Source organism: Hippocampus comes, unplaced genomic scaffold, assembly GCF_001891065.2.
Source record: "Hippocampus comes isolate QL1 unplaced genomic scaffold, H_comes_QL1_v1.1 scaffold327, whole genome shotgun sequence".
Lineage (NCBI taxonomy): Eukaryota > Metazoa > Chordata > Actinopteri > Syngnathiformes > Syngnathidae > Hippocampus > Hippocampus comes.
In genome coordinates this window covers 1,025,329-1,038,692 of record NW_017806221.1, presented here as the reverse complement: position 1 = coordinate 1,038,692, position 13,364 = coordinate 1,025,329, and the positions used below count along the sequence as shown (strand labels likewise).

Below are 13,364 nucleotides of genomic sequence, written 5' to 3'. Positions count from 1 at the left end.
AGAATCTTTGAAGGGACACACATGCTTCCGCGGTTGCTATCATGGCCGCGCTATAAGGCAAAAATATTTTCCTCATTTAATTCACCTTTTATCCCACTGGCTGGACTGTAAGCATCAAAGTACAAATGCAGCATTAAGCTATTGCTTATTTCACCCTCAATGAAATGCTCACACAGGGTGGTATTTATATTGACCATGGGTGGCAAGGCATGCAGTTTACTCTGCTTCAGACATACAGCGAGTGCTAATAAAGCAGACAAATGAGCGCTTACCCAGGATTTTGCTTACACAACAAGGACAAATTATCAACAATCCATCTCAAAATTATATTGTTATCTACAGAGAAGTCAATTCAAACAGAAAAGAGTCAAGGACTAAGGATGAATCGTAAACAAAGAAAGGCTAAATACATACAGTTAAGAATGTAGACGGAGACAGGAGTCTCTGTTTTTAAGACCCGCTACAGACACTTTGAGGTGCACTTCCAGAGTCAAAAAGTTGAACAGTGAGCATGCCTCCTTTCCTTTCTACCTCCATCACCACTTTCCTCCACCCACCAAATGATTCTACAATCTCCCAAACGTAGCGGCGACATGTTCAATTCAACTTTACCGCCGAGTTCTGCTCTGCGGAACATTTTTGCAAGATACTTGATTTGAAATGTTAAACAAGAGACGGACATTTGTAATGCTTGTGCTGCAGGTCTTAATCATAGCTTGGAGGTACATGTTCAAACATGCGCTTCCTCTGTATTGCTCTGGTCAGAGAACATCCCCGTCGCTTCACTGCTCACTTTATGCATTACAAGAAATTTCCCATTTGAATTCAATTGGTGAGGTTGTTTGATCTTTTGCATGTACTATGTGTAAGGCCTCCCTGCCAGAGCATGCAGGGAGAAGTTGTGTGAGGCGCCATAATAGGAAACTCTGAGCCAGTAATGTTCACATGTACGGATATTAACGCAGTCCCTGGGGGCCAAGGTGGCAGGTGACATATTCTCAAGACGGATCTACTCTCCCCCTGTTGGGAATAAACATGTGGATATCCCCAGAGAGGATGAAAGGGAACTCAGGAGTCAATCAGTCAGTGGGGTCATAATAAATCCCCTGGCCTCATAACCGCACACATCAGTCAGACGCTGTAAATATAGACAAAAATAAAATGGTGGGCATGATTCTGAAATAAAGTCCTTGACTTTAGATAAACCTCTCTGCCCCCCCTTTAGGTTTAATATTCTTTTGAACTCCCTTCTTTCTCTGGGTGACTCAGAAATTTCACGTTGTATTAGAATTGCATCCCTCTGTGTGTGCTTTTATATTTCAGGAGGCTCTCTCTGAGCAGCCAATCTCACTTTTTGATTCATAAATTGGGTCCTACATCTACAGAATATCAATGAGATTTAACAGCGGAAATCCCTCAAAACGGTGAAGTGAAAGGCATGGAATGCACTGCTAACTGAATTTCTAGCAAAAACAAAAAACAAACTACAAATCAAAGAAGATGATGATTTATGATATACCGCCTGATCATCTGCAGTGTGCTGCAGCGTTCTGTACGTTCATCACTGGGTGCACTTTTGGGAAATTTCGTCTTACTTAATCCACTGCAAAAGACCAACAATATTTACACAAAGTTAAGTAAATATGAGAAAGACCTTATCTCTTACTAAATGCATTAGACGTGAACTCTCTTATCAGAGTCTCAGCACATGGACTTCTAAAAGATTGGATCCCTGGGTTGGAAATGGTCTTTGCTACCCAATTAGTTTGCTGACAACTCAGTGGTGTAATATTGTACTTTGACAGCCACATACTCATCCATCTAATGAGACTCAGATGGGAGTGAATGGAAACAATCCAGACCATATTCTCCGCAACCATCTTTTTTCTTATCTTCCATGATAATCTATTCTTTTTTGGGTTTAAAGTCATTGGAGTTGGTTGACCATCCATCAAGAATTCTTGTCTCTATGGAAGGTCTTGCGACAATAATGCTTCGGCTGAGAGGGCTAAAGCCAGGACATCGTTATGTTATGTTCTACTTTTGGAAAACTATCAGCACTTTGAAGTTAGGCGGTACCCCTGCTATAACAAAAGCGTTGATGTGTACAAAAGCAAAGAACGTTTGGGAACCACTACTTTAGTTCCTTCTCACAAAAAAAAAAAAAAAAAACATGCCTCTGAGGGTAATTGCAGACTAATTATATTTTAAAATAATGACTCACTCAAAGTTGGCTGGGATGGGCTCTAGCTCACCCGCAACTCTAATGAGGACACCAGGTATACAAACTCGATGGCGAGATGACAAAGTATACCATGGATGGTTGACCAATAGTTTCAGGACTGTCAAAGACTAATAATATGAAATGCAGTATCTACTATGAATATACTCAGGGATGCGCAGAAATGGCGCGCAAGTGCACATGCTCAGTGAAAATAGTGTGCGTGCCAGATTTGATTGCCTCAGTGCACATTTATGTTCCAAGCATATTGCAGCTCAGTGACCGTAGGCAGCGCAGCCTACAGTCAAAAAGTCAAAGTCAAGTCAGCAGTCATAACGATTGCTTTCTCGGGTCAACTTCTGAATAAATATTACTTGTGGGGCTTATATTTTAAAGGTGGCATCGCTGTGCATTGCAACGTATGAACAACCGTTGTGGCGCGTCCTTTGACTATGCTGGCTCTCACGCGAATGGCTGCTAGACTCAAGGGGTGTCAGATTACACGTCAGAGATGGGCAATCAATTTTTTAAATCTTCCATGTGAAAAACTGAAACTGTTACTGAGGGGCACACCAACATGCTAACACAATTGTGTTAAATGTGAATTTCATGAAGCAGTAAGTTTTGCCACTTATATATCCCTGGTATAATGTGTTGTAATTAGACAATAAAAATGAAAAGATCTGGTGAATAAATTTCTAATCAGTCACATCAAAATGATGCATCTTCACATATTAACAATAAAGCACTAGTTTGTGAACATTCAGCCCCCCCAAAAAAATCAGCAGCAGTGTCCATATTTTTTCTCTATTTTTAAAGTGGACTGACATTATGAGCTCAAACCACAATTAGCTGAGGACTCTCAAATCTGCACCAGAGAAAATTCCTCTCTTCCCTCCACTGTGCAGAAAATAAGACAACTTTGCCTTTTTTGTTCAAAACTAGTTGCTTGAATGGTCATAAGTCACTGAATACAGCAAAGATATACTGCATTTATTTCAGCAACACTGAAACCAAGTTACTGCTCGTGTTTGCTTGCCCCACCAACACGCAGTCACATCAAAATAAACGCAGCACATGCTTGACGTTATAGTTTGACTTTTTAAAAGCTACAAAGACTGTGGATAGCTGGATGTGGCCCGTGGGCCCTACTTAGCCGAGATGTCCTGTGAATCATTAAGTTTATCCATGAGGTCAGTGGGCTGGCAGAAAAAAAAAAAATAGCACCTAAAACAACCTGTGATGCTCATTGGAGAACCACACCAAAATTTGCACTCATGAATATAGTTTGGTTTCTGCTCTTCCGAGCACTTGAAGAGAAAACACACAGGCACATAAAACTCATGCCCACTCCATACGGCCACTGCACCGCAGCACTGCCCACGAGCAGGGGCTTTCAAATGTAAACAATCAAGAATTATCTGCAGCACTTGTCAAGGAAGTTGTTTTAACATATCACAAGAAAAGCCATGATGGCGACAGATGGAACAGCAGCTGGCACCGTTCAAACTCGTTTCATTTTTCTCTCACTTTGCTTCTTCTGCTTGTGCCTTTGCTTCAGTGGAGGTCTGCTGTGTATTGACGTGTTGAATAATCATTCATTTGGGGAGACATATTGCATTTTGTCCAAACGGGCAATGTGGAAGTTTGGTTGAGTTCAATGAAGGAATGGCCTCAACATTAGGTATACTTGAACTCACACCAAATTCTGAACTATTTATAAACATCAGATTGCTTTCAATGGACACTGTCAGAGCACACTTATGAACACTTATTAAACAGTATGTTTTATATTGGTTATGTTGTGAAGTAGTTGTTGAAATTATGCATATGGCTAGGTATTTGAAATATTTTTATTGCATTAATTTTAAAAAAGGTCAGACCGATCATTATATTATAATGATGTGTTGCTTTGCCTTGACCCGAGAGCAAATACCGTATACTCATGCTGCACCTCCCCCAAAAAAGGGTGCAACTAAATCTGGTGCTGGTGCGACTAACTTTTTCAGTTGGTCGCACCAGTGCTACCAGTGCAAGAGCTAGTGTAGAGCCGTGCAAATAATACCAATCTTGTGGATGTTTAAATCAATATCATCACAGTAGGGTACATCCATTCATCCATCCATTAATGGAACACTCGAAATTGTCCCGAGGTGTGAGTTTGAGAGCGGATGGTTGTTCGTCTAGGTGTGCCTTGCGATTGGCTGACAACCAGTTCAGAGTGTACCCCGCCTGCTGTCCGAAGACAGCAGGGATAGGCTCCAGCATGCCCGCAACCCTTGCAAGGATAAACGGATTAGAAAATGGATGGATGGATGGATAATAATGCTAATAATAATAATAATAGTAATAGCTTAAATTTAAACAGCATGTTTCAAGGGATGCAAGGACGACGATGGGAAAAGCATGCCAAATAATTACCATTGTACCCATCTGAAGGGACCTCAGCCCTGATATTGGTTTAAGCCCAAGGAATAATTGATGCCCGCAATCACATAATGGTTCTCTGCTGAAAATGCGGGCTCATTACTTCATTACATGAAACCACACTCTTGCTGCCAAAAATGTTGGTGTGCACCACAGAAATTCAAATCCTGTTAGTCCTGATAACGTCTGATGTTTGTCAACCAGATGGAGGAGTCTATGACTGTTGCATGGAAAAGAAACACACCAACACAAATCAGTTTGTACTTCCACATTTTGGTTTCTTTGAGATTAACAGTTACTCTGAATAGGAATGTATATTTGTCGCTGTGTATACGGGTCGATGTCATTTTAGACTGTGTTCCATAGGTCCTATCCTGGGGTGCCTTCTTGCATATGTAATCGGGTGTTACTGTAAATAATTGCCTGAGCATTTGCCAGTGTGATGATGGCAATGATTTGTGTCTTGTCTCATGTGTGAAAAAATGTGTAGAAAATTTGTGTATCTGTGTGTGTGTGTGTGTGTGTGTGTGTGTGTGTGTGTGTGTGTGTGTGTGTGTGTGAGAGCGAGTGAGTGCATCTGCCCCATCCATACTCCACTCTCAAGTCCCACTGATTCTCCTTTCCAGCCATGTTGAATCCTCTTTTCCTTATCAGGCGAGCCCAGGCCTGCATCAGGCTCTCCTTGCTATGACAGAGGCTACAACAATAGGCCTGCGATACCGCTGCTTAGCGCTGCGTTTCGGAGGGGAAACCTGCCACGGGCGCAGATTAACTACAACACACACACGCACACAAAATAGATTGCAGCCACCAAAACAAAACATTTTTCAGAATGCCTCCTCTTGATTAATGAAGCAATGACAAGAAGAAAAATATAATTTCTAAAACAGAAAAATTCCGCCACCACTTGTTAAAGTTTAGAGCTAGCTAACAATAAACATATTGGATGGAGAGGGTGGGCAAAAAGGGGTGAGATAAATGGCTTGAGTGATGGGGTGAATAATTTCTAGAGCATTTTTTTTTTGTGGTTACACATGCCCGGATTCCTACCCTTGTAGTGAATTGTACCATAATCAGACTCCAATGGCTGACAGTCAACCCAACGTCTCTCTCTCTCTTTCCCAAGAGAAAATTAGTACAGTATCTTGACATTTTTGCTCTTTTGTAGTTGACAAGCTAAAACTCTCTGTTCACGACACAAACACGCACACCGACTAACATGTCTGCCTTCACATATATTGCATGGCTCCTCCACCTTTGCCTGATATGAGCGTCTCCAAATATAAGCTGATTTAAATGCACAGGTACAAAAAATGGAATATTGATGTCCAAAGTATTGTCGCGGTATAGTGCCAAATCATTATTATGTATATGAGGATCTTTTTTTGACGACCCACAAGCACATGCTGCTTGTATTAATTGTGAATTGCTTTGATTTCTATTTTAATTTGATCATAATTTGCTGGTGTGCAACAATGTTATTATTAAGATGGAAGACAAGATATCAAAATTTCTCATCGACAATTAAGCATGTCTTCTGCATTTAATTGCTGTGTAATTTACTCTAAAAGGCCCTCAAAACACATCAGGAGTGGAATTCTATAGACTCATTACAGTGCACCTTGACTAAGCTCTTGTAATTAGCATTGGTAAGGCATTACAACAGACAGCAACACCCTCATCAACACATTTACAACAGAGCTGGAAATCTGCCTCTCATTAATAGCTTGCCCCCAAATCAATTATTAACACCTACAACAGAAGCCAGGCTCAAGCGGGCCAGGCCTTTTACTTCAGGCAAATTGTGGGCCACATTCTCCTCCCAGTTCTGGCCAGTCTCGGCAATTATCACTTTTAAAGACACCTGCTACTCAATAGCTTCGACCCAGACTGTTCATTTAGCTCCCCGATTGCAGACATTTATGTCCGAGTGTCACTATTAATTTGGGCTAATTTGGAGCGTGCGAGGAGCTGAGTGGAGGTGTTTTCTACAGCGCCGTGAATGCGCTTGTCGCTCACCTGCACCACGACTGCTGCTGTAATTGCACTCTAATAGTCTGATTGATCAGAGAGAGAAGTGAGGGATGAGACGGTGCTCTGGCAGCTCGATTAGTCAGACCGAAAGAAGAGCAGGAGTAATGGAGAAGGGATAGCAGCAATGCCAAATCTTGTTTATATCGTTACATATATTATTTCAGAAATAAATGCATTGTGTTTTTATAGATTTGAGTTATAAGCGAGCTTCAGAAAAAACAAGGAGAGCAACAATTGCAAATGCAATTTTAGCCATTTATTGAATGGGGAAAAAACGTCAAAGACATAAAATATAAAATGAGGTGTTCACAAAGAGGAGCTACAGTAGACAAAACTCTCACCCAGATGCTAACATGCTGACTATTACGGTAAGTTCTTGATGTCACTCCCCTGGCCACACTCCATAAAAAGCAAGCGTACAACACTACAGTTGTTGTGTCTTCCTGCTTCTCACAACACACAATAATTAAATGGTATAAAACCCGTGTATTTCTTTACATTCTCTTTTATTATGTTTGATTTTGAATACAACACAGTGCTATTTATCTTTCTTTAAAACGTAAGAAAATGTTGGTATGGCAATTAATTTCAATGGAGAATATTGGCATGCGAGTAAACAGTTATGTGCTTGATCAGAGAGAAAATCAAACTTGTAAGTGAAGGTACTATAGTACTTCTTGACCGAAAGTATTACCTTTGCTTTGAACACACCTTCAGTACCATCAGCAGTGGCCAGCATTCCCATATCCAGGAAGCCATCCATCCATTTATCCATCCATCTATTTTTTAATATGCTTATCCTCACGAGGGTCATGCTGGAGCCTATCCCAGTTGTGTTTGGGCAGTAGGCGGGGGGGATACCCTGAACCGGTTGCCCGCCAATCACAGGTCACACATAGAGGAACAACCATCCGCGCTCACAATCACACCGAGGGACAATTTAGAGTGTTCAATCAGCCTGCCATGCATGTTTTTTGGAATGTGGAAGTATGGTGCAGTACCTGGAGAAAACCCACGCAGGCAAGGGGAGAACATGCAAACTCCACACAGGAAGGCCGGAGCCGGAATCAAACCCTGCACCTCTGCACTGTGAGGCAGACGTGCTAAGCAGTTGAACACCGCGCCGTCAAACCAAAATTAACATTTTCATTGTTGTAAAGTAATATACATCCCCATTGGACCTCGTTTGATTGTGCATGTGAACCTAATGTGACTGTACTGTATCTGACAAATCTTGCATCCATGATGATGCATATGAAATACAAAAGTGTAATCAATCACACATAACACCGTGCAATGTGATGTCGTTCACTTGTCTGTAACAGCAGTGACTGTAATGCCAAGCTGGGCCTATGAACTCTGCAGACCAGTGACAGACAACCATCAGCTGTGAAATCCTCTTTGATAAACGGTTGAGATATGACCCTGTCTTTCTCCTGCAGATGATCAGATTTCCTGTTGTGGTTTATATCCCTCAGTTTTGTTTTTTTTTTCTTCCCACCATGTTCTTGTTTCATTCTCACCTTTTCATGCGTTATATGTCTTTTTTCAGGCCCATTTGCACATTGCATGCACCACTCTGCACCTTGTTCTTTCTCAGTATCCATCATCACTCCGGTCTGCTCAGCGACTGAGGTCTGTCATCCGATCGCAGCCAGCACATATTGGCCGCCGAACCATTGCATGTGTAACAACAGGCTAGCCTGTGCTCCGGCACCCATTTGCAGCTTCCAATGCTGCATTTACACTACCTTCCTGGAGGGCATGGCAGCCTTACTTCAGTCCACCCATAGACTAAACTGAATGGACGTGAAACAACACGTGGGGACAGGATGGGCAAATGTGATAGGCCGTGATTGTCATTGTTGCCAGGCAAGATTTTGAAAGAGTAAAATAAATTTTAAAATGCTCGGCAATCACGGTGCTGATGAGAGAAACGGTCAGTGATAGTGTAATGTGGTGAATGCAACAAAACCTGGCAGTGCATACAAGGCCATAATTTCAGAAAGGCGGCAATTTGTATTTTGTATTTGGACAATGTTCTGCTATGTTTGTTGCACCTTCTTATGGCAAGCTACGGTGTATGGCAGCCATTTTATCAGGTTCAATCACAACACATCGGTGTGTGTAACTGGGCGTTTACTGCTTTCTGGGAGGGTCTGTGACATCTAAAATTGCCCCACACCAAGGTTTTTATGGTTATCGAAAACAAACAAAAAAACCCCAAAAACTGAAAAACATTTTTGTTAATGAACTAAATTGAAAACAAAATGCTTTTAAAAAAAATGCTAATGAACTGAAAGTACATTTTACATTTACAAAACTTCCTGAAACTATCTGTCATGACAGTGAAAATGTCCTTTGTTTTCATTTTTGTCAATTAATATCAAACATGAACTTTCGGGGTTAATTTTAAATGAATTTATTTACATATTACTTTTCCATCAGAGAGGAAGGAAGGTCGAACAGTCGTTTGGGAATTGTACTTACTATACAATACTTTAAAAACATTTTTGAAATCAACAAATATTCCATACATTAAAAAAAATACTAACATAATAATAACTAACTAATAAATAACTAACAAAACTAATAAAAATGAAACCAAAACAAATCATTCAAAAATAACTTCTAAAAACTAATTAAAATGAAAGCTGTAACCCACTAAGTGGCAACGTTCTGTGACTGTTTGTAACGGTAGCGAATGTAGCTTTTTTTTTTTTCTTCTCAGTGTTCGTTCAAGGTCGCAAAAGTTCACAAAGACGTCTTCGGTCTTCTTTAGTCGGTAAAACACATGCTCTGCAGGCAGAGTAAAACTTTCCACGTTTTGCCCCCTGATGAACTTTCATCTAAACACAAGCCGACAGTGAACCATTTTGAACTAGATCATAGTGAGTTGCAATGTGGTTGAAACAAGCTCCATGTCGCCCCAAAATACAACCACTCACTCAGCTCACGAAGACAATTCTGCATGTGGTGCTGACCAAGCCTTTAATGAGACATACTGAGGAGCTGCTAACAGCCTGTATCCATATGAGAGATGGAACCTCGGAAAAGTGGAGGGCAAGAAGCAGAGCACTGAAAGGGTCCCGTGAGAGTAGCCACACCAGAGATCCTTACAGGTAAGATGCCGAAGCTTCATTCTTAGCTTTTAATTGCGAGGAAGGTTTGGCATATTCTGTAACCCCGTGCAGCCAATTAAAGCGTATGACCAGAACTTGCCCACAAAGTGATACAATCCAATAAGGATCTGCAAGGTAGTGATGAAGTCCTCGGAGGGCACTTCGTTAAGAACACATCACTCTTGCCAGGAGCAGGAATCAACAATTAACTGAAGCATTTTGTCCAGTCGGTTGGTGGTACTTTTTCAATAAAAGTCATCAATGTTATCTTTTGAGAAGCGTTAGCGACTGCTGCAGTTTGGACTTGGATACCTTTCAGGGGAATTCATTTTCGTTTGGAATTGTTTGTTTGTTTGGAAAACCACTTGAGATATTCAGTAAAATTCAAGAATAAGTGACTTTAGCCTGAAACCGACATATTTCAGGGTTATCATAGGGCTGAGGCTATTTACAGCTACCGATGACTATAAAACGATGAGGACAGCTTAGAAAACATTTGAAACTTCTCCAAAAATGGTTAAATAAAGTTGCACTGTTATAGCCATAGGGGTGATAGACACTGGGTGTGTCTTGCACGAGGAATGTGGGACTGGTTACAGTTTTAATCGGAATTTGTTAATTACACCAAATGTAGAACAGCATCTCAAACCCATGGAGGACTCTTCTCTCCACCAGTGCAACAGGTCAACACTCATCTTGGCTGGATCTTGGAAACCAAAGATAGAACGCCACCCAGTTCTGGGTCAAATTCATTTCTCTAAATTGAGTTGAACTGAAGGGTGTTTTCCGTATAAATTGCAGATTTAATAGTTTCAAGAGATGCACCCCCCCAAAAGAGGGAAATGCTTTCTGCTATGGTCTGCTGGCCTGAATTTTTTAGTAAGTTTGACCAAATGAAGACTTATTTAAGGAAGCTTACAAAAGTAATTCATTTTTGTAGAGAGTTTCAATCATTTTTAAAAGTTATTCATACTTTTATCTAGTTGTAGTTGGCAGCAGTGTTTTAAATAGTTTGGATATGCGTTATAATCAATCCACAAGAAGAGTGAAATACTTCTGAATGATAGCAACATCCATCACTTAAGATTGGTCATTTGGACTTAATGTTGAGTCAATGGCTAAATGGTTAAAATATTACTTGTAAGTTTTATTCTGACTATGCAATCAATATTTTTATTCGGATTTTTATACAACTATGGAGTGATAATACTAAAACATACTTTCATATCTTCAACATTTCTAATATGTAGGTATGCTCAAGACCATCATAAAAAACTAGAACCAAAACAGACTGCCCACCCAACACTTAATTTAAATTCATTTTGCCATTGACTTTTTAATCTGCTAAATTAAAAATGAAGGCTGTCATTGCCTTAATTAATGCCCAAAGATTGTTCTCTACATTGCCATTATAAACCTTCAGGTAAAGACAAGAGACTTTAAAAATCATCTCCGTAATTGAACAGAATTGTTAACCCACTACCCCAGGAACATACCAATGTATTGTTCTCGGTACCCATCTCAATCTTCCCTTCGAAGGGTCCCCAAGTCGTTCCCACAGGCAGCTGCTGACGGCTGTGGATCCGGCGCTCGCCATCTTTAAGGAAGGCGTCCAGCTCTCCTGTAAACACGCAACAACCATCATAGTTAACCGCACCGCTCAACGTGGCCCAGGATTTCCACGGCAAATCACAGTGACGTTCCATCAAACCTACATGTACCATCATATGATTGTCTCCAGGCCCTGAGGTATAAACATTTAAAGGTTAAAGCGAAGCAGTTTCAAAATAGATAAACAAATCAAGCAAGCAGCCATCTGATGGTGTGCCTCAGATGCATCGTGCAGTTACGTCACTCGAAAGGTGTCGTCTGTTGAGATAATCTCGATGAGACATTGCAGGCGGCAGGCTGGATAGTGGAAGGACTATTTTTGTAATTCCAGGAAGGCAAGGCCCTCATTATTTTTTATTTTTTTATTTTTTTTTTTAAACAGCGCTCCACTTAATTAACAGTGAAACCGGATAGCACTGTTAGTACTACCGGTGCTCACCTCCCTGACACCCCCCAGCTATCTTATCTCTTAGATTGAGTGTACATTTTAGGAATGGTGTTTAATCAAATAGTTATGATGAACTCCAAGTCAGGCTGCTGCACAGTGTACTGAGGCGGATGTTTCCCCATGGGGGCACATTTGTTTGTGTATTGTACAAAGAAAGAGAGAATGCAGCTCACAACTGTCAAATGATTTGGTCTTCTCCTGGCAAACTCACACATTAAACTACAGACTGTGGCAAGTTTGATAAACTCTGACCAAAAGTTGGTCCAGGAAATCCCCAAGCCTTTCTTAAATGTAATTATTTTATTAATTGATTACAATTTAAGACAGCAATGGTCATTGTTGTTCAGAAAGCAACGTCGCCAAAAATATATACTTCCCCCTAACTTTAGATCATTCAAAATGTGACAATAGAGTAGCGATACAACAGCACACTCCCTTAGTTTATGATCTGTTCGTGTATTGAACCATTATCGATGATATGTGACATTCCTGACATTCTGATTTGTGTGGAATGATTCACTACTGAAATGTAAGTGTAGCTATACAGAAGGCAATGGAGAGAAACACAATTGCAGAATTGAACTGACCCATAGGCTAGTGAAAAAGTAATACCATATGCCGGCTATGCTTGTTGTTGTGATGTCTAGTACATACGAGTGGAATGGTTCTAATAACAGCACACGAAGGATTAGAATGTATATTACCATGTATACACATTGGTTATGAATTAAATGGAGTGGAAATGGCCTATAATGTGGTGTTGTCACTGGTCTGATGTGACTTTCCAATGTTTCTGGACCAGAACTGGCTCTATGAGTCTTCTGTACTTTTTAAATACCAGATGTGTATCGACAGCACACTCTTCTATCTGCCTGCTGCGATGCTATTATGCTTCCTCCATGCATGAAAATAATCTGAACATCAAATCGCCTTCTTTGTCAACAGTGCTGATTCATCAATTGTGATCACTGGTATATTAGGGAAACCCAAATGTCACATTTTTTTGTCTACAGTCTGACATGAAGTCTTTGTCTTTATAGCTGCGAAAAAGTATGCATGCATCTACGTGAAGCGATTTGAAGTCATTTCTCCTCTTCACCCTCTTCTTGTGTGCCTGCTGCTGCAGTGGAAGGTGGGTAAGCTCATTATGGAGAAATAATTAAACACCGGTGCACAGCTGGTCGTCATCACCGAGATCAACAGCCACCGCTTGATGCATTCTGTTTGTCCTCAGATAAGACCTGCGGCCTTTAACCGCTTGGATGCAAGTTGCTGTTTAGCGCCACTTGACACACAGCTCAGCCAACCTCCAGCCAGCTATTCTTCTTTTTTTTTTTTTTTTTTACCCTGGTTTTTTTAGCCCCTTTTTTTTTTTTTGGGGGGGGGGGGGGCTTTTAGTGGGTAGAGAACAGTCTGCAGCCACAATTAAATCTCCCAATCACGTCTGTGATGTAGGCCAGGGGAACATTAGAAATGCACACTCACAGGCAGCCACGCAAGA

General features: G+C 40.8%; 1 protein-coding gene across 3 annotated transcripts in view; it reads right to left on the bottom strand.

The window, feature by feature from the left end:
• zfpm2a (zinc finger protein, FOG family member 2a) overlaps positions 1–13,364 on the bottom strand; it is a 114,780-nt gene that overhangs the window by 47,539 nt on the left and 53,877 nt on the right. For all 3 annotated transcript variants that reach the window (XM_019856212.1, XM_019856213.1, XM_019856214.1), the window contains one exon: positions 11,301–11,425. In XM_019856212.1, the coding sequence (XP_019711771.1) occupies positions 11,301–11,425 (125 nt within the window). The remainder of the gene's footprint in view (positions 1–11,300; positions 11,426–13,364) is intronic.